The 19,579-nt window shown below is 53.5% G+C and overlaps 4 protein-coding genes across 4 annotated transcripts; 3 read left to right on the plus strand and 1 right to left on the minus strand.

Annotated features, from left to right (window-relative positions):
* Nucleotides 1–871: 871 nt before the first annotated feature.
* On the plus strand, nucleotides 872–3,667 carry M406DRAFT_287411 (dipeptidyl peptidase; the record flags this gene model as incomplete). The annotated part of the gene is made up of 5 exons (XM_040918732.1): nucleotides 872–976; nucleotides 1,154–1,359; nucleotides 1,460–3,032; nucleotides 3,161–3,277; nucleotides 3,379–3,667. 5 exons carry the CDS (start codon nucleotides 872–874, stop codon nucleotides 3,475–3,477), a joined length of 2,100 nt encoding a protein of 699 aa, XP_040780245.1. The 3' UTR covers nucleotides 3,478–3,667.
* Nucleotides 3,668–3,850: 183 nt separating this feature from the next.
* Nucleotides 3,851–5,038, minus strand: M406DRAFT_75770 (uncharacterized protein; the record flags this gene model as incomplete). The annotated part of the gene is made up of 1 exon (XM_040925897.1): nucleotides 3,851–5,038. The coding sequence occupies one exon, from the start codon at nucleotides 5,036–5,038 to the stop codon at nucleotides 3,851–3,853; it is 1,188 nt and encodes a 395-aa protein (XP_040780246.1).
* A 2,508-nt stretch (nucleotides 5,039–7,546) lies between these two features.
* Nucleotides 7,547–8,313, plus strand: M406DRAFT_104728 (uncharacterized protein). The gene has a single exon (XM_040915114.1). The coding sequence runs from the start codon at nucleotides 7,847–7,849 to the stop codon at nucleotides 8,138–8,140; it is 294 nt and encodes a 97-aa protein (XP_040780247.1). The 5' UTR covers nucleotides 7,547–7,846; the 3' UTR covers nucleotides 8,141–8,313.
* Nucleotides 8,314–8,968: 655 nt separating this feature from the next.
* M406DRAFT_250296 (uncharacterized protein) lies at nucleotides 8,969–10,375 on the plus strand (the record flags this gene model as incomplete). Its single annotated transcript, XM_040916686.1, has 4 exons — nucleotides 8,969–9,053; nucleotides 9,159–9,529; nucleotides 9,611–10,177; nucleotides 10,256–10,375. 4 exons carry the CDS (start codon nucleotides 8,969–8,971, stop codon nucleotides 10,373–10,375), a joined length of 1,143 nt encoding a protein of 380 aa, XP_040780248.1.
* Between the last annotated feature and the right edge of the window lie 9,204 nt (nucleotides 10,376–19,579).

Here is a 19,579-nt window from a genome sequence, read left to right on the forward strand (position 1 = left end):
CCGGGCGTTGCAGGGGTGCGTATCATAATTGGGTGCTGTGCGCGTCAATCAAATGTCATAAATGGGTGCTCATACTGCACATACTGACGTACTATGTACTGAAATGCTATACGTACTTGCGCACTAATCTTGGTTTAGTGAGTGAGGAGAGGGGCAACTGAGGAGGGGTAGCAAAGAACGCGGCGGGGTCCCTTGGCTTCTGTTCCTCCCCCTCACCTGCTCAAGCGGGCGGCCCGTTGCGGGGTTCCAACAGCACAGAGGGAAAAGTGCAAGACACGCAGGCTGTGACAGCACGCAATTAAAGCTGCATGCTCGAATCGAGAAGGAGGAGGGAAAAGTCAAAGTTCTTGTGTCGGGCGACCATAGGCACCAATATTTTTTCATTTTCTTTTTTTTCCCCCCCTTCCTTGGGCCCTCTTCTTGTATTTTACTTGCTGAGGGTATTAGGAAAGAAAGAGGAGAGAACAAAAGAAACGAAGGGGAAAATACCACTTTGGATTTTTCTATTTTATCCGGCAACGAGGGTGCCTTTGTACAACGTGGCTGGTTGACGAGAGACAAAACGACAGACGAATTTGGGATATTTTATCATTGCTCTCTTTTTTTCTCCTCCCCGTTTCCCCCTCTTCCCTGCTAGGACTTATCTTCTTGGACTTTTTCTCATGCCTTTCTCCTCTTTTCTCTTCTTGTCTGTCTAAACTCAACTCCCCTACCACTTCACTTGACCTTACTCTCTTCTGGTTCATACACAGGCTAGGCTATACTGTACCGTGTCTGTTGTGGTGGCTTATTCAAACATCTCTTCACCCTCACACACACATTCTTCCTGTCTCAATCCCAGGGGTCTTCTCGAGAGAACGCCCGATACTTCATGATGACCATCCGTGCTGCCAAATTCACCCCCGAGGTGCTCCTCTCGGCGCCCAGGAGATCAGCAGGCATCCCAAACAACACAGGGAAGCTGGTCCTATATACGGTACGTGTGAGAGAGTTTCCATGGTCACTGCTCCCCTTTCCCTCACCCCCTCTAACTCTGGGTGTGTCTTCACCTCTTATGATTACAGCCCATTGGGAAGGCCTGCTGCTCTCTCCCCAAGCACGTTTGGTCTGTGGCATTTCAATGCTAATCAGTGTTCTGTCTCTTCTTTCCCAGACCTCAACATACTCGTTCAAAGAGCACAAAAAGACAGGCCAAATCCACGTCCTCGATGTGAACTCTGGCCAGTCCACCACTTTGTACAGTGAGAACACTTATAGTGAGCCGACATGGCTGAGCGAGAAGGAGTTTCTCTTCCTCAAGAGTGGAGACAAGGGCGCCTCGACTCTCTTGCTGGCAGATGTGGACAGCCCCGGTGCAACGTGAGTGTCATCCTTTTCTTCTCGTCTTCCCTCATCCAGACACCAAGAGCTGTTGCTGATTGTCAATACATGTTCGCTCTCTCTCTCTCTTCTCAAACAGACCAAAAGAGATTAGCAAATTCCCAGGGGCTATCGCAAACCTCAAGGTCAAGAGCCTCAGCGACGACACAGCCGCCCTGGCCTGCTCAGCCCTGGTGACGCCCTCGGGTGAGATATACAACCCAGAGACCGAGAAGAAGCCCCTGAGCTCTGCCATGGTCTACACCAGCCTCTTTGCCCGCCACTGGGACTCGTGGGTCACCGAGAACCGCAATGCCGTCTTCTATGGCTCCCTGCGCAAGACCAGCAGGACCTGGAGCCTCGAGAAACCCGGCCTGGTCAACGCCCTCCGCGACACAGGCCTACAATCCCCCATCCCACCCTTTGGTGGCACAGGTGACTTTGACATTGGCCCAGCCGGCCTTGTCTTCGTGGCGCCAGACCCAAAATTGAGCCCGGCCACGCACACCAAGAGCGACCTCTACTTTGTCCCTCTCGACTCTTTCACCCAGGCCCGCGCACCAGTGCCACAGCTCGTACGCACAGGAGATCTGAGGGGCTACACCGCCGCCCCGGCCTTCTCGCGCTCTGGGCGGTCCGTCGCCTTTACCCGCATGCGCAACGACCAGTACGAGAGCGACAAGCCGCGCCTCCTCCTGCTCCCAGACATCGGCGACCTGGCCAACGTGCAGGAGTTCTACGCCACGCCCGACGGCGAGGGCGGCTGGGATCGTCGTCCAGATACTATGCTGTGGGGCCCAGAGGACAAGGAGCTATTTGTCGTGGCCGAAGATCTGGGCCGGTCCAAAGTGTTCCGGCTCCCCGCGTCGCCTCTTGCCGCTGGGAATGCGCTGCCCAAGGTAGTCTCCGACATAGAAGGCTCCGTCTCGGACGTGAAGGCCCTAGGACCTGAAGGCAACCTCCTCGTCAGCGCGAGCAGCCTCATCGACAGCTCCTTCTACACCGTCCTCGACCCCTCCTCCGGCTCCCACCGCTTCGTCTCGTCCAACACCCGCCAGGGCAAGACCTTTGGCCTCTCCCGCGCCCAGGTCGACGAGCTCTGGTTCGACGGCGCTGGCGGTTACAAAGTACACGCCTGGGTGCTCCGCCCTTCGGACTTTGATCCATCGCGCAAATACCCCATCGCCCTGCTCATCCACGGCGGGCCCCAGTCTGCCTGGGCCGACGCCTGGTCCACACGCTGGAACCCGGCCGTCTTTGCCGAGCAGGGCTACATCGCCGTTATGCCCAACCCGACGGGGAGCACGGGGTACGGCATGAGCCTGCAGAACGGCATCCGTGGAGACTGGGGAGGCCGGCCTTACGAGGACCTCGTGAAATGCCACAAACATATTGCCGAGACCATGGCGGACGTGGCGGATCTCGACCGCTCTGTGGCCCTCGGCGCTAGCTACGGCGGATTCATGATCAATTGGATGCAGGGCCACGAGCTCGGCCGCAAGTTCAAGGCGCTGGTGTGCCACGACGGCGTATTTAGCACGCTGAACCAGTACTCGAGCGAGGAGTTGTTCTTCCCGATTCATGACTTTGGCGGGCAGCTGTGGGAGAACCGCGCGGGGTATGAGAGGTGGGATCCGGCACGATTTACGGACCAGTGGGCCACGCCGCAGCTGGTGGGTGTCTTTTGTTTTCTCTTTCCCCTTCTTCTTTCTTTTCTTCCTTTTCCCCTCCTGTGTCCTTCCTTGCCCCTTATGTAAATGTGTATATGAGTAACAAAACACTAACAATGCTATCATAACAGGTCATCCACAACGAGCTAGACTACAGACTCCCCATCTCCGAAGGCCTAGCCGCCTTCAACGTGCTACAGTCCAGAGGCGTCCCGAGCAAGCTGCTCGTCTTCCCAGATGAGAACCATGTGAGCCTTGTTCTTCCTCGTTTACCGTCCCCTCCCCCCCCCCCCCCAAACTCTCTCTCCCACCTTGTTGCTTGATATCTAACTAATACAAAAACCAAAAGTGGGTACTGAAACCAGAAAACTCACTTGTCTGGCATAGGGAGGTGCTGGACTGGATCAACAAGTACTCTGGGGTTGGGGGCTCAACAGCTGGCGGATGAGCCGGGACTGCAGTTTTTCGTAGACAAACAATCAAACGCGCAGGGGAGCTGAAACATGGTCCTGTCAATAAAAGCATGATGACAATGTTACGAGGACGTCAACGCTCTGTTCAAACTATTCGGTAATTTTTTTTGCTACTATCAGGAGTGAGAATGAGAATTTAGCAAACCCTGCCATGTTGTTGACTGCATTCAAAACCAGTCCCGCCAGATCTTGAAAATGCCACCTCAAGGGAAAGACCAAAAGAAGAAAAGCAGATAGCAATCGCAAGTTTTCTTATCGCACATACAAGTCCTGGTGCTTGTCCAGGAATAATTTCGGGGGAAGTCTACCCATCTGGCTCATTGTGCCCGCACCCGAAAAATAGTACCATCATTCGAGAAATGGAACCAGCTGTATGTGTTTCATCACCTCGCGGACAGCTTCCCACGTCACTGTAGGAGTCAACGCGATTCTCCGGTTGTGTTCTCGAAACGGCATCGAGGCCCGGCGGATCATTGTAGGTGGCAAGTTCTCCAGCAACTGTTCCTGCAGCCACATGGAGAACTCGTGGTCGTTGAACCCGTTGATGAAAGCCCAGATAAAGCGACGGTGGTTCTTTGGCGGGGCGGCTTCGAATGCGTGTATGGTGGCGGCACAGTGCTTCTGGATCGCCTCAAGTCTGAGTCTCTTGCTGCCGCTGTGCTCTGCATCCTGGGCCCCAGGCTGCTCCCTAGTGGCAGTTCTGTTGCCTGATATCTCTCGTACAGGCTCGGCGTGCTTTCGGCTGACAAGAAGCTGCTGCTTCTGCTGCTGTCGAGGCGAGACTATCTGCTTTGGAGGGATCCCGAACTCGTAGCGAGACGGGAATTCGAGCTGTTCGAAATTTTGAGACACAGATGGCTCGTCGTCATACTCAGCATGATGGGCGATTTCTGGAGGACTTGCAACCTCGGTCCAATCCATGTCGTGACCCCATTCCTCAATCTGTCGTCTTTTAGGCTCTTGTGCTGGACGGCCTTCGAATTGCACCATATGGTTAGCATAGGTGTAATATCGCTGCCCGTGCACGGAGGAGGTATCGTCCTCACCCTGGCTAGCAAGCTTCGCCACATGATCAATGGCATCCTCGGCCTCGTCCAGGCGGACCAGCACCTGCGTCAACTGGCCTTGCAGTGTCATGAAGCCCTTCTTATCCTGCTGTGCTAGCATAAAGCGTTTGCGCAAGCTCTCCACTGAGTCTCTCAGACCCTCGTTGGTTGCTTGCAGGCCGGCATTGACGTCTGCAGTTGCCTCGACAGTACGCAGAAGCTCCTCGACCTTTGTCTTCAGCTCGTCATTCACGCCCATGGACTCTTTGAGACGGGTCTCCAGCAACTCATGGGCGCTCTGGATCATCTCGTTGGCTCTCGTAAGCTCTGTGTTTGCCTCCTGCACCTGGGTCAGACGGCTGTCGAACCCTGTGACGGTCTCACGCAGGCTCTTCATCTCTGCGTGTAGGGCTTGTGTATCAGCCTTGGCGAGGAACTGGTTGACGGTCTCGAGGTACAGTTTCTCATCCTCAGTGTAAGGGCCAGGCATTGTGAGGGCAGGACGGAATGACGGTGAGGGCTAGTGATTGCACGGCGGGAGAGTTGCGGTTCAGTGTATATGCATTTGTTGGTGACGAACACAGTTCCGAAATATCGTACACTGACGGAGATGGAATAGGAAGAATGGAGAGATGAACGGTGGGATGCGAAGACAGCAGGGTCAAAACACAGGCACAGATGCATGGATGCTACCTCAGGAAGCACTTGGGTAGCCAAGCATTGAGATGCTTTCCAGGCTTGGGAGGAAGGAGAAGCTCGTAAGGGAGAAGAAACGGAAGGAGTGCTGCTCAAAGAAAAATCATTTCCGAAGGAAAGAACCTACGTCTGCACCCCTTCACGCCTTTCTTTCCCTGTTGTCAACTTTGTAGGTCCCTTCGATCTAACGAGAACTCCTCGTCTTTTTTTGTCCAGCCCACAAGACTGCAACCAGTACTTTCTCTGTCCTCTTGGAACTCTCCTTCTGTCTTTTCTCTCCCTCTTTTCTCTCCCTCTTTTCTCTCCCTCTTTTCTCTCCCTCTTTTCTCTCCCTCTTTTCTCTCCCTCTTTTCTCTCCCTCTTTTCTCTCCCTCTTTTCTCTCCCTCTTTTCTCTCCCTCTTTTCTCTCCCTCTTTTCTCTCCCTCTTTTCTCTCCCTCTTTTCTCTCCCTCTTTTCTCTCCCTCTTTTCTCTCTCTTCCTCCCCTTTGTCCTCCTTTCCCCAGGTTTGCACAAGGACCTTGAACCTAGCGACCACCGTCTTCCCGCGATCCTCTCTCGGCTTCACGACGCTTGTCCTAACATCATTTACTTGGCTTCCCATACTGTCACATGCCGCTTGGCCTCTTCAGCTGAGCGAAGTCTGAATCGTCAACCGTAGCTGGAAAACCGTCTTCCATGGCCAGGCTCTTCTACCTAGGCGAGTCTCATCATCATCAAAACTGTTGTCCGTCTTTTTTCCAGGACCTCCGTGTCTGCTTCGGCCGCCCACTAAACTCTTAGTAGGCCCTGGAAAGGTGAGGTTGGGCCGCTGACTAAGTGAGTCACAACACCTAACCCCACCAAAGCCACTGTAGAGCAGCCTAATGCGCCTAATCACCGTATCAGTGACGCGAACACGCCAGCTATCCTCGCCCGGCTCTCCTGCCAGCAACAGCCTTATATATATAGGTCAACCAGTTCCCCCTTCCCCCCGCTTACATCTGGAAGTTCTCCTCTTCTCCCATCTCACAGCCTTCTCTGAACCATTACTATTTTTCTGTGCATCTCATTTTGTCGCCAAAATGGCTTTCTCTTCACCCGCCGTGGTCGGGTTTGACCATTCTTCCAGGCTGGGCTCAGGATGACACCAGGCGACAACAACCCCTCGTCATTCCCCCTGACGCCCCCAGTTTCGTGCAAGGAGAGCTGACCAGCACTACTCTTTTCAACCCCGTTCTTAACAATGCCTGCTTTCACAGAGCGTTCTACACGCCACACGATGCTCTCGACGCCGATGTCCCCGGGGATCGCACCCGCCGTGTGCTCCGCCCCCACTTCGTCCTGGGCAGGACTTTAAAAGGCCCAACCACGTCATCAAGCTCATGATGGCTGGTGTGGTAGTCCTGGGCAAGACTTTAAAAGGCCCATACCAGCGGCCAACATCCTAGATACTTTCTGAGATATTGGTCGCCTCCTGTCCTGGGCAAGACCTGAAAAGGCCCACACGGTGTTGCCCAGCTCGAGATGGCGGCAACTTGGAGGTGAAAACGGTCAAGTGAGCCACCACAGCCCATCCCCTCCGTACAGCCGCGTCTGACATTGGTGCAGGACATGACCTCCAGACAGCGTGATTCTTGATGGAGGGTTCGGTCATCAAGAGTCTGTTTCCTCATGTCATCGGCCCTTGAAACAGCCATGCCATGAAGAACTGGATCATCCCAAGCTGCTTACTCACGAAGCCATCTGGGAGCATGTTGAGACCCGTCGGCCAATAGTGATAGTAGCGATATGTCGTCCAACAATTGTACGCGCCCCGGCCCCCTCCTCACCATCCCAGTCTCTCTTCCCCCCTCTCACCTTCCCTTCATCTCTCTTTAGAAGTCTCACCGCTTATTTTCATAAAAACATGCCACTCACAAACTATAGGGAGATACGGATACGATTGCGGCCGGCCGCCTCTCCTCAAGGGGAGGAGAGACAGCCCTGATGTAGGGCTGGGTCTACGACTGCAGTACTCTACTTTGGATAGTGGAACTGCAATGTCAGGGTAGTGGAAAACCCCGACACCTTCGCGGGTGCATCGGGTGGGAGCTGGAGGTCTTGTCCTGGGCAGGACATTAAAAGGTCCATCTGCCATCAATCTACCAAGGGACAAGTTGTGATAAATACAACACCCCGATGGGAGCGCCGACATGGTCGTAGACCGTGATCATGATCATGGGCCACCATGATATTTGCGCGACAAGTCCACTCGACACGCAGTCCGACCAACAACAGCAACAACAAGACATGCGTGGCGTCTTGCCCGCATGAATCGGGTGGCGATCCTATCATGTCTGTGGTATAGGGGCATGGAACATCTCATGATGGTCGATATCCAGTACAAGCACGCAAGGAGCGTCGACATGCAAAATCTTTTGCGTGTGCGAACTGGACATCTGCCCGTGGCCCCTTGAGAACTCGAGGGGGAAGAGGCCATGGTCCAGACAGATGCCGTCTGGATCGCGGCTAATTGTTTGCGGTTGAGTCCCGGAAATTGATCTTCGGGTGAACAGCCGTGTGAACGAAACCAAGCGGGGTTCCTTCTGAAGGAGAGAAGCGCGATAGAAAGGACAGCCCGCCATGATCTTTCTCTCACAATCACGGACGACAAGCAACCAGGAGAGAGGGAGAAAGTGTCCGGTGGGAGGGCTGTTACTTGGCTCCGAAGCCAGCATCTGGGGCGAGACCCAGGGGAATCTAAGCTACTGTTGGCCACGTTGCCCTTTGTCTACCCCGCGAGGGCAACGCAAACGAGGTAGTGCTGTTAACGCTTGGTGGGGTCCGGATAGGACTGAAGCAGGGTTGGTCGCGTCTCCCGGGGACAGAGGCGCTTCACGTCGCACTGTCTCCATATGCTCGGCCCTCGAGTTCTGAGTTTGCAGGCTGGGGATTCCAGAGCCCTCTCGAGTGGGGGCTCTGATATAGGGGATGACAAGGAGGGGAAATCGGATAGGAGATTTGGTACACCGCGGGCTGACGATACGAAGCCCTTTGCATGTTTCTGCTAGATGGTACCTCTTAGATCTAAATCCGAACCTTTTCCCTCATCCCTCTTGGGTTTCTTGGCTACATATGCCTAGCTCATCATGCCTGTGATGTAGCGATGAGGACGCCTATAAGCCATCTGTAGTATCAAAGCTGTGATGTTGTGGTTGAGAAAGCTGGCGCCACATACAGACACAGAGAAACAAGGTCAAGAACGAAACATGAGAGGAGGACTACAACCACCTCGGCCAATCTGGACAAGTCATCATCTTGGGAAGGGCGTGGACAGACAAAGGCAAGGCGCGCAGGCCAGTAATATGCATAACCCAGCATGATTGGTTTAGCGGCCTGTCGGGAGGGCGTAGTGGCAAAGTTTTAGTGGGCTTAGTGGCTCTCGGGGCGAATCATGGGGCACTTGAGTCGCCGCCTACTTGGCTAACCCGCGACTTCTTGTTGGAAGGAACGAGGCTGAAGGCAAAAGTTGGGTCATTATCTGACCCTCTCTCTCCCTTCCTCTCTCTCTCTCTTTCTCATTTCAACTCTGGTCTTGTCCCGAAACAACACCTTGGCCAATAAGCAAGACAAGAAGGGAGAGCCAGGGAAAGAAAGACAAAAAAGAGTAAAAGAAACAGAAAGAGGAGTGGAAGAAGGAAGATAAATGCCATCTGGGGTCTCTTCTTGACGCCATTATTCAGCAGGACACACGCGCCACAGGATATGACGAGCCGTCTCCGCGCAATTCTGGGCACTTCTCATCGAGTGAAAAAGAAAAAGAGGCCGTCCAGCCCTCGACGGACTTCCAGTGGCGGCAGCAACGACAGAGGAACGTCGGCAGCATCTTCATCATGGAGTGACTCACTTCGGCGCGTCAAGCCCGGGACGAAAGCAACACCCACCTCTTGCAAAGAACCACAGAGCAACACCTCCAGCCCAGGACAAGCACCATATGACGACTTCACCAACGACCCCGAAGGTCCCCTCCCCGACGCAGGCCTCGTCACTGCCCTCGTCACGGACCTTACCCTCCGCGACGTCCCCCAGGCGATGCGCTACGCCCAAGCCCACATGTTCACCCCGCTGCCAGAACAGCCGGCGTCATGGGGATTAGGCTCAGCGCGCGTGGCCGAGGTGTTTGGCTTCCGGCAAGGGTTACCTCGGGTCACTACGTCTGCGCATCTGCATGGGCTCTTGCGAAGTCCTACGGCTGTGGAAAGGGAGACGGCAGAGCTGGGCAGGGCCGGAGTGGTCAGAAAGGTGATTGTTCTTAGGCGGGGAAGGGTTGGGAAAGGAGAAAGAGGAGGAGGAGGAGGAGGAGGAGGAGGAGGAGGAGGAGTGAGAGTGGGTGGTGGGGTGGTCGAGCTGCTGGTGGAAGGAGGGGAGCTGGACAGGATGGTCAAGAACTCCACGGCGCTCAGTGACGAGACGAAGCTCGCCTTCTCGGCGTGGCTGGCGGCCAACCCAACCAAGCTGAAGGTCCCCGCGGCAGACGTCCACCACAAAGGAGGCGAGGGAAAGCTGATGCCAGAGCAGGCAGACCAGCTGGTCAGGGCAGGCTTCCTCACGGCCTACCACGACCTCGACATTGGCCACGTCCCCTCTAGCTTTGCCAGCCCAGAGGACCGAGGCACGCTGCTCAGCCTCGCGGCTGTCTCGCGCGCGGCCACCGGCTCGTTCGCTGCTGTGGGCGGGGAGGGTGCCATCCACAGCGCTGGCGGCAGCGGCGGCGCGAGGTCAGGCGGGGCCGAGTCGCGGTCCAGCGGCGGAGCAACCAGCGACCTGTCCCTCGCCGTGCCGGGCCAGGGCGCATTCCTGAAGCTCGAGACGGCGGCGCTGGCACACCTCACGTCGCTGCTGCGCAGGTCCAACAGCACGTACGGCGAGACGACCGAGGACCTGCTGCGGGAGAGGTGGGACGGGGGCGTGGCGGTGCCGGGCCGCTCACAGCAGCTCGAGGGCAAGAGGGCGCGGCGGGAATTTGCCGGGGTGCTTCCTGGGCGGACCAAGAAGTGGCGCGAGTTTCGCGGGCTGGCGTTTGCGTGGGTTCTTCATGAGGCTGTTGGGGCTGGGCTGGTGGAGGTTTTTGAGACGGGCAGTGTGGGGAGGGGGGTGAGATTGCTGTCGTGAGTTTGGACTCGAGGGGCTTTGCTTTCCGGTGGCTTTGGTGGCTGTTGCCGCTGTCTCTTGCTTTTCCACCTTGCGACCTTTTTCTGGCTTCTCACAAGTTCACTGCCGCATGACGACGACGACGACGACGACGACGACGACGATGACAGCCACGACTCAGAAGCGGATATGGGCACCTGGCAGATACGTCACGCCAAGTAATTACGGTTTGTGACGCGTTAATACTGTTCTACGAGAATCTAACCCCCGTTTACCCATAACAGATCCGCAGTAATATCGCAAGTGGAGGACGAGAAAGGAACCACCTCTTAGTCCCGGCATTAGAGCTGCCCGTGCAGAAAGAGGTACACATACATAGTACGAAAAGACTTTGTAATGAAAATCTCATGGCGCACGTCCACAGAGCTATGTCCACCGCCTCCTTCCCCTTTCAGGTTATCACCAGATACATAAGAGGAAAAGCCTCCCCCACCCCAAGAAGCGTCCGTCCTCCACTAGGATCTCCCCAGCCTTCGCCCTCCATAAAGAGAAGAGAAGGTGAGGGGAGGGGAGGAGGCTCCAAGAAGCCAAGAGGAGAGATGGATGTATGGTGTAAGAGACAGGAGAATGGAGGAAAAGGCAGGCAACCCCTCTTCCTGCTGTTCTTCTAGCGGGCGCACCTAATAATCCGCCACGCCAGCAACTAAGAGAGAGGAGGAAGCTTGTACGGATTAGTATCGCAGCCCCGTTGTCAAAGCCCTCCCTCCATCTCCTCCTCTCTTTTGGCTATTTCTTTTTTCCAACTACTACGTGGTTTAGGGGTCTCAGGTTTTTTTTTCTTTCTTTCTTTCTCTCTTGGTAAATTCTCTTTTTACTAGTTACTCTTCACGCGCGCGAGCCAGACCGTTGCGCGACTTGACTGGGTTGAGATTGAAGTCATCCTCGTCGTTCTTGTCTGGAGAAGCACCGGGGAAGTTTCGGGGAGGTTGTGTGATGGTGAAGAGAACGGATGACCGGGTCGGGTACTTCGGCATGTCATGTTCAACCCACGACAACCTCTCTTTTCTTTCCCCGTCCTTCTTCTTTCATTCCCTCAGATGAGTTAGAAAGAGGGGTGAGGAGGCAGCGGCACGACCAAAATCCGAGGACGAAGCGAAACCCGGATCGCTTTCAAAGAAGAGGTCCAAGAGTTTTTTTTTTTTTTTTTTTTTTTTCCTGCCCCTGGGCGCACGGCTGCGGGCGGCGCATTTTGGCAGACCCTTTGTTTCTCAGAATATGGTAGGCAATGTTTCTATTTGGGGGGAGAAGGAAGGAGACAATTGGTGATGGTAGAGGGGAAGAAGCCCGCAAGCATACATATGCACATGCCATGTATGTGATGAGAAACTGCGGCTCGTGCAGGTTTCTTCCCCAGCCAGCTGCCTAGGTGCTGCTGTGTAGGAGAGACACACACACACACAGAGAGAGAGAGAGGTGTTGTGTGTTTCGCATTGAGTGGTAGTCAACGAACAGAGTACCGCAGTAGGCAATCCTCCCCGGTCGGTGGTGTTTCGTCTGATAATTTATAGTTATTCTTTGACTGGTGCCCTCCTTCCGGCACTGGGGAAGATAGAGAGAGAGAGAGAGAGAGAGTTTGCTTGGGTCTGGATCTTCTTTCCCTTTGTAACCATTTGATGCATGCGCTCGGACTGTGATGCTTAAGTGCATTAGAGTGCATTACATGATCAAGTGATCGACGGTCTCTCTCTGTTTTCTTTCTTTCTTCTTTCTTCCACCCTTCTTCTTATTTGGTGTGATAAGTTCTTTTTTTGGGTCGTCACATGTTGTGGACGGACCTTTACGCCGGGTCCCTAGACATGGAATGCCGCACCGACTCGAGATGACGGGCCTGGGCGAGATGGCAGGCTAGATAAATTAGATGGCATGTAGCACTGTTGCTGTGAAGAACTAGACGGGTCAAGGTGTCATCCACACCACCTAGTAATTGTCTTGAAGATAGCTCTCTCTCTCTCTCTCTCTCTCTCTCTCTCTCTCTCTCTCTCTCTCTCTCTCGCACTCTCTCTCTCTCGCACTCTCAAAAAAGCCTTGCCATCCCACGCACTTATCGCATGCCTGCCTCCCTCGGACCCCCTACGAATGGTACAAACACACTACCATGGTAGACCTTCCATATCGTGGTCCATACCTATAATAAGAAGTACACAAAGCATGTGCCCTACCGAGGTGTCGTTTTGGGAGAAGGGGTCCGGATCCTCTCCCACGGTCCACACCCCCCGTTCGTTATGTTGGGAGGTCGGGAACGAAACTCTTGTCTGCATGCGAGACGTAACTTACTCAGCCTACCGGTTCCTGCATCTTCCGGCATATGCAGGTGTGTGTGTGTGTGTGTGTGTGTGTGTGTGTGGATCCACCAGGGCAGCTTTTTGTTCTAATTCTTTTTCTTCCTTCTTTATTTTCTTCTCGAAAAAATTAAAGAATGAAAGCAAAAGACTGTGTGTCTCAATCGCTGTATATTGTACGGTGCATTGACCTTGTACAGACCTACTTCTGCAGAGTCCCAATTGACAATGTCTGAGCGGAAACCCAGCATATCTTTTGCCATGGTAACAGAACTAGAAAGAAAGAAAAAAAAAAAAACATCGTGCCTCCGGGAGACAAGAGAAAGAGTGGGGGAACAGTTACCCTTCTGCTGGGTTGGGATACCCGGCGTCTCTCTCTCTGTTTGTGTAAGTATGTGACGTATTATGTATGTATGCTATTCCGATACTCGTTCGGAACAGATCTCCTCCAGGGCCGGGCTGTTTCATGATGGTCCTTCCTGAACGATGGTCCCGGGCTGCCGGGGTGTCGTATGTGCAATGTTGTACTGTAGCAAAGATAGTAAGCAACGGGTAGCGTGCAGTTGAGTGAAAGCACAAGTGCAGTGGCATTCCAAGCCTTCTTTTCTTTCCCCCTTCCAAAGACCTTGCTCGTGGGGCGCTGGTCTGTACTACGGGTATGTTCTAGTGGCAAAGTAAGCAGTTTGATCCGCTCAGCCCAAAGGTACGGCGGCGACTTTCCTCAAGAGGGGGAGGGATCTTGTGATCTAGGTCAGGGGTGAAAGAGAGAAAAAGGAAAGAAGGCAGGATGAATTTTCTTGCTGAAGGAGGTCGATCAGAGAGATCGTCGTGCTGAAGAAATCGGGCTCTACTTGATTCGTGCGAGGGTGGGCTCCATCATGTTGGAGGCCAAGCCCTGCCTTGTTGGATGTTAGCTCACATCGTGGAGAGGAACGGGGAGTTTTGGGTCCAAGAAACATATCAAAGAAAAAGGGCACCTAGGCACTCGTCATTACGGGGATAAAACCGAGGGAGAAGAAACTCGGATGACTTTTTTCTTCTCTCTTGTTTTTTCTTGTTGGGTTACGATTCTATATTGGTACCGGAATCCTGTTTTGTCTTTCCTTGACGGTTGCTATATCTTCGTGTTTTCTTTCTTCCTGTCCCGACCAGGATGGACATCCATTCAACAGATTCGTGCGGTACTAAGTAGATATTGGCGAGATGAAAACCATTACTATGATCCCTCGTAAGACAGGGGGTAATAGTAGATGGAACTGCGAAACTAGGGGCCTCCCAGACAATGCTCGAAGCATATCGTGGCACATCATGGCGTAGCGATATACTATGTTAGAGTTTGAATAGAGCAATATTGCCGGCTTGCCACAGCAGGGATGGCGCCTGTCTAGGACCCAGGAGTGATGCTTCAGTTGCCGATTTCTAATTGACACGCTGCTGTGGATCGAACGTTAGCAACGACTCGTGTGTTGCCAGTGAGTCCTCTTTTCCTATCTTTCTCTCTCTTGTTCTATGCAGCCCAAGCTCGCAATCATGCCAGGATTTTCCTCAGGATAATATTTCACCTTGGACGTAGAGGTGGAATGGTAAATTAACACGACGAGATAAACTCTTGGGAACCACAATGGACGTTGGCTAAAAGTTGACCGTCAGCCTCGGGATGTGGGGGACTTTGTTGTTCCATCGTTCATCACGTAAATGTAGCTGATGAATGGGATCAATGACGGCTTACCTCGTTACAAGAGCAAGCAGCCAGCCGTTGCACCTCGACCGTCTCCTCCCCCTTATGCTGTTGGTGATGCAGGACAATATGACGAGGCAACTCTAATAATTGAGACTGTGGCACTAACTATGGTAATAACCCATCAAATCGTGGCTTATCACGTTGGTTCCCGTCCCCCGTTGTCACCTCGCCCGTGGCCTATTCCCTGTCTTCTAGTCCCCACGATGATGATCGAGGTTCCGAAATATTGAACAAATAAACCGGGGTTACTGATTGCACCTTGGGAGGAGCCCCAACAAAGAAATCGCACACGCAGGGATCGCCAGGTGGCCAACACGTACTATAGTACACACACTAGCAGCAGGAAGAGGACCCTGAATGGAGAAGAAAAGAGAAGGAAGAACAGGAGGACGATGACAACCCTGACACGATCGTCACTGGCTAGGCCCACTGTCAGCACCGAGGACACCAGGAAAGAAAAGTACTAGAAGAAGAAATGGCAGCGGTCTTTCGGTACCCTTTCGGGCTGTATCCACGTGTAAGAGAGAGAGAGAGAGAGAGAGAGGGAGAGAAAGAGAGACAGAGAGATTGAGAGAGAAAGTGTGCGCGACCCGAGAGAAGGACGATCGCGCAAGGTCCGGGGATTCAACAGGCTGCTTTGGAGGGGGGGCAGAACCCGTCTCGGTGGCGCCGCCCCGGAGATTGCCATCGACGTGAGAGGACTGGCAGCACCCGCTTCTTGCACATGGGCCGTTCAAGGTTTTTGAACCTGCCCAAGAGCCGAAGCAGATCTGCCCAGGGAAAGAGAAAGAGAAGAGGGTCTCAGAGTGAGTCAAGATCAGCGGGCAACTCGTTCGATGGCCTCAGGAGTTGGCCATGATTCCTGGCAAGAGGCCACGAGACGGTCTGTGATTCTGGGGAAACCTGGATCGGATCTATCAATCTCACACAATTGTCCTCGTCGTCTCCTGTTGTCTGTCTTGCCCTTTCTCCATTGATAAATAATGGACCGTTTCCGACAAGGCGCAGATGTATGCTGTGCATTACTTGCATGTAATGCATGGTGGCGAGTGGATGCTGGATACCACAGTAGAGAACAAATAAAATAAAAAAAGAATCGGAAATGAGGCCCTTTTTCTGCCACAAAAGGAGGACGTGTCGCCTTCCTTTCTCTCTCTCCCCCTCCCCAATAGTATCTCCGTGATGCATCATGCAAGGACACCCGTCATTGATGAGAAAATGGAACCTGACGAAAAGAAGAAGAATAGAAATAAAATAAAAATAAGGGGGGGGGGGCACACACATACCCACAACCTAAAGAGAAGCAATGGTCCAGGTGCAGAAGCCAAGGTCGATCGATTAGTATAGGGACAGGCATGGGATCCTACCTTGCAAGCCTTGCTTCCCAGCTCCCCCTCCCACATGTCAACCAAATCTTTTTCTTTTCCCTCTCAAATTTGGGAAGATGGACAGCGCTATTCCTGTTTCTGAAGAATCCACACCGGTAGTGGTATGAGAATGCTACCTTAATACCATAGTACCTGTACCGTGGTACCATTCGGCCGTTGTGCCGTGGTAATGGATGGATGGATGGATGGATGAATAGTTGGTGGGTGTCATCTCATATGCTTTTTCGCCCTGCTGCAGGCTATAGCATAATATACTACAATCTAGGTAGGGCCCGCGGAAAGCCTCCCCCAGCTTCCCATGTTCCCCTGGGCTCCAGAAAGAGGGCAGACGAGGGGAGAAGGGGGTGTCACACTGCAGCCAGATCGTTGCAGCAGACAAGACGTCTCCGGCGCCCCGGCGCCCCGGCGCCCAGGATGGTAAGCCTCCAAAGGCAATTGGTGCCACCTGTTCGGTGGGTGAAAGTGGGATGGGATGAGATGGATGGGATGTAATGTGCTCCAAGGGTGTGGCGTCGGGTCCAAGCTGCTTTGATTTGGCTCCGCAATCTGCCCAGAGCGTCGGAAACGGAAGAGGAATGTCCTGTCATCCGGTTAGAGTGCTTAGAAGATCCTATCGAGTCAATTGATGGAGGATTGATGGTAGTGACACAAGACAAGAGAGAGAGAGAAAGGAAGGAAGAAAAAAAAAAGGGCAACGATGATGACTTTCAGGTTCAGGACAGACAGAGGTCACGTTAGGTCAGTTCAGTGATGAGAATCATTTCCCCAGAGGTGACGAGGGTCTCCAGTTAAGGTGATGGCCCCTACCCCCTAGAGGAGAATCAATCCCCTAAAAAGAAGAGAAAGAGATCCCCCCAGTGGTCTTCAGCTAGTGGGCCCCCACCCCTCTAGCATTACCTACTTAGTGAGGTAACCCCCCAATGACGATCATGATGTGGGCAAATAGAGTGCCTTACCTCAGCAGCCTACCCTCTGGTCCCATCGTGCCTACCTCCACCGGATCGTTGAGAGAGGCGGCGCCTGTGGTTTGACAGGGGATGGAAGGGACAAGCTACAGGGGCGCCCCTGCCCGCAGCGGGAATCATCCAAATTGCTCTCTCGTCGAGCGAGAACAAGGGACCTGTTTCGCTCGCCTGTCACCCAAAGGCCACCCGTTAACCCACACAAACCCACACACCCATCGACGCCTCATCCTAACCACCCCCTCCCTCTTCGAGCCATTCACAACGCACGCCTTGACCGTGTCATTTCGTCCCGTGCCGTGGTCGTCTCGTCGCTCGCGAATAGGATAAGGGTACAAGGGAAAAAGAGACAGAGAAAAGAGAAAGACAGAGGGGGGGATACTCCATCCTCGTGCTCATGATTTGTCTGAACCCTTTGGACTCGATCCTACATCACCATTGACCACCACGAACACGCCCCCCCCCCCCCGACTTGCTGCTGCGTAGTAGTACATAGTAGCATCTCGAGATTTCGAATCGATTCACCGACCTGCTCGCATCTGAGCTGGCCGTGCTGAGCTGGTTGTGGGCTTTGGGCTGTGCTGGCCAATGTGGACAAGGTGCCACTTCACCCCAACCTTAACCTCATCCAACCCGACCAACAAACACCACTAACTCTACCGCCTCCATACGCCTCTACTCCTGCTTTTCCTCGCCCTTCTCGTCCTTCGCCTCACTCGAGTGATCACTGGACGGCAAGGTCTCTGATTGCGCTGCTCTGATTGACCCAATACCACCATACACTTGCGACGTGGCTTGCAACAATCCGACTCAAGTCTCTCCTCTGGTGTCTTCATTCTCGTGTTGCGTTACATTTTCCTCACGATCTTGTCTGAATTCGTCCAAAAGGAAGATCAACCAAGATTGGGCATTAATTTGGACTCGACCCCGACTCGACTCGGACTTGAATGCCACATGACATGACTGACATGGCATATCTGCTTATCATCTAATCTCATCTCATCTCGTCACATCACATCACACATCACACTTCTTTACACTCTTCACTCTCTCTCTCTCTCTCTCTTTTTTTTTATTTTAAATTTTATCCATCGGGACACACACAAGTCCGCACAGGCCATCTCGCCGGAACCAGCCTTAGTCCCACAGCGCCAGCGCCACTTCCTTCACTCCACATTCATACTCATTTCCTTCTAAACTCTTGGGTTGAATCTCGAACCGCCACTCGACTGTCTCTCGTGTCGTCTCTCCTTCTCCCTCCCTCGTCACTGCTCGACTCTTCCCCGTCCTTCGTCTCTTTTAAAACTCCCATTATCGGCACCTGATCGGCCCCTCATTCACCCCCAGCCCGACTGGCACGGACACGAAGACGCTCCAGGCACTGGACCTGGTTGAGACTGGACCTCGATTCTACGACTGAACTGTTGGTGCTACCTGCTACCGAACTTGGACGACCACGACTACGATCACGCGCTGCTACATATTCTTTTCTAGTGTATAGGCGCATTGATGCAGCCGATTTGATCTGCTAGCATCCCTCATTCTCTTGTGCGCAGTCAATCTTGACGGGCAATACTTTCGCATCCCGTCTACTCTTTTCCCGCCGCTCTGGCACCTACAGCCGCCTGCCTACCCGTCCCGTCCGACTCCCCGAGTCTGGATCTCGAGGCTCGAGCTCAAGCTCGCTGCAAGTAGCCGCCGCCTAACACTAGAGCACAACGACGATCTCCAACCAGCCTTGCCGTTAGTCAGGGGCTGTCGCTTGGCTCACCGATATCCTCCCTTCAAGTTCGTGGTGCACTGGTCCTCACCACACCAAACCAGTCGTCTTCTCCCGACAGCACAACAGCCAACGCCCCTGCTATCGTCATTGCACATACAGACTTTTCATTTTCGTTGCGCGCCCACACTCTTTGCACTCCTGGCGATCCGACTCGCTCGTGGCACGCACGTCCCACCCGTACCACCATCACCACCCGCCGCAGGCAACTTTTGTGCGACTCAGAACCTATTCTACCCTTCTTCTCATCGGCTACTGCTGCGCAAAACTTTGAACGTTTCGACTACTTATTCTGTTGGCACGGCGTACCGCATGCAGAGTCGTGTCAGGTTAAACGATTCTCTCCGGACTAAGCTCCAAATAAAGACAGGACATATCCCTGGACCGTCGTCTCTGATCACGCAGGGAGGAACGAGGAGATCCCCTGAACACGATAGGTACGCGAAACCGGGGACTTACACACACGTTTCCTTACCCCTCCCCCCCCTTCCTTTTTCCTCCTGAGTCTATGACCTCTTGGACAACCACTTTGGAAAACCCTTGCTTGTCTTACGGGGGATCTGTTGATCTGCTTCCACTTCCGCACACCTTCTGCAAAGGGAGGACCTTCTTTGTTCTACTACCATCACCTCCACACACGACACTTGAAATCTGTTTTCCTGTGGTCTCACCTGCCCTTACTTGAACATTTCTTAGCGCCATCTTTCCATCTCCTTTTTCCTCTGCACATTCATGCCTTTCTCAACATGTGTGCTTGAGAGATATTGCATTGCTTGCTCCCCTGTCTTGCATCTGGCACAATAGAGAATCAAGACTGACTGGGCCTGCTAGGGATCCTGGTGGCTGTGTGTGCGCATAAAGTCGTTTCACTGCCCTCTACCCTGTTCAACCCAGGTCCCGCTTTCCTCGGCGTCGAGCTTGGGATCTGTCAACCGGGAATTTTGATTACTTCCGAGACGAAAACGTTCCATATACCATTTGCGTCGGTCGTCTGCATGACGGGGCCTCTCTCCTA

The sequence above is a fragment of the Cryphonectria parasitica genome, assembly GCF_011745365.1.
Source record: "Cryphonectria parasitica EP155 unplaced genomic scaffold M406scaffold_2, whole genome shotgun sequence".
NCBI lineage: Eukaryota > Fungi > Ascomycota > Sordariomycetes > Diaporthales > Cryphonectriaceae > Cryphonectria > Cryphonectria parasitica.

Excerpts from the sequence above, each read along its gene's own strand:
- M406DRAFT_104728 (XM_040915114.1), top strand. The coding sequence starts at position 7,847 with ATGATCTTTCTCTCACAATCACGGACGACAAGCAACCAGGAGAGAGGG.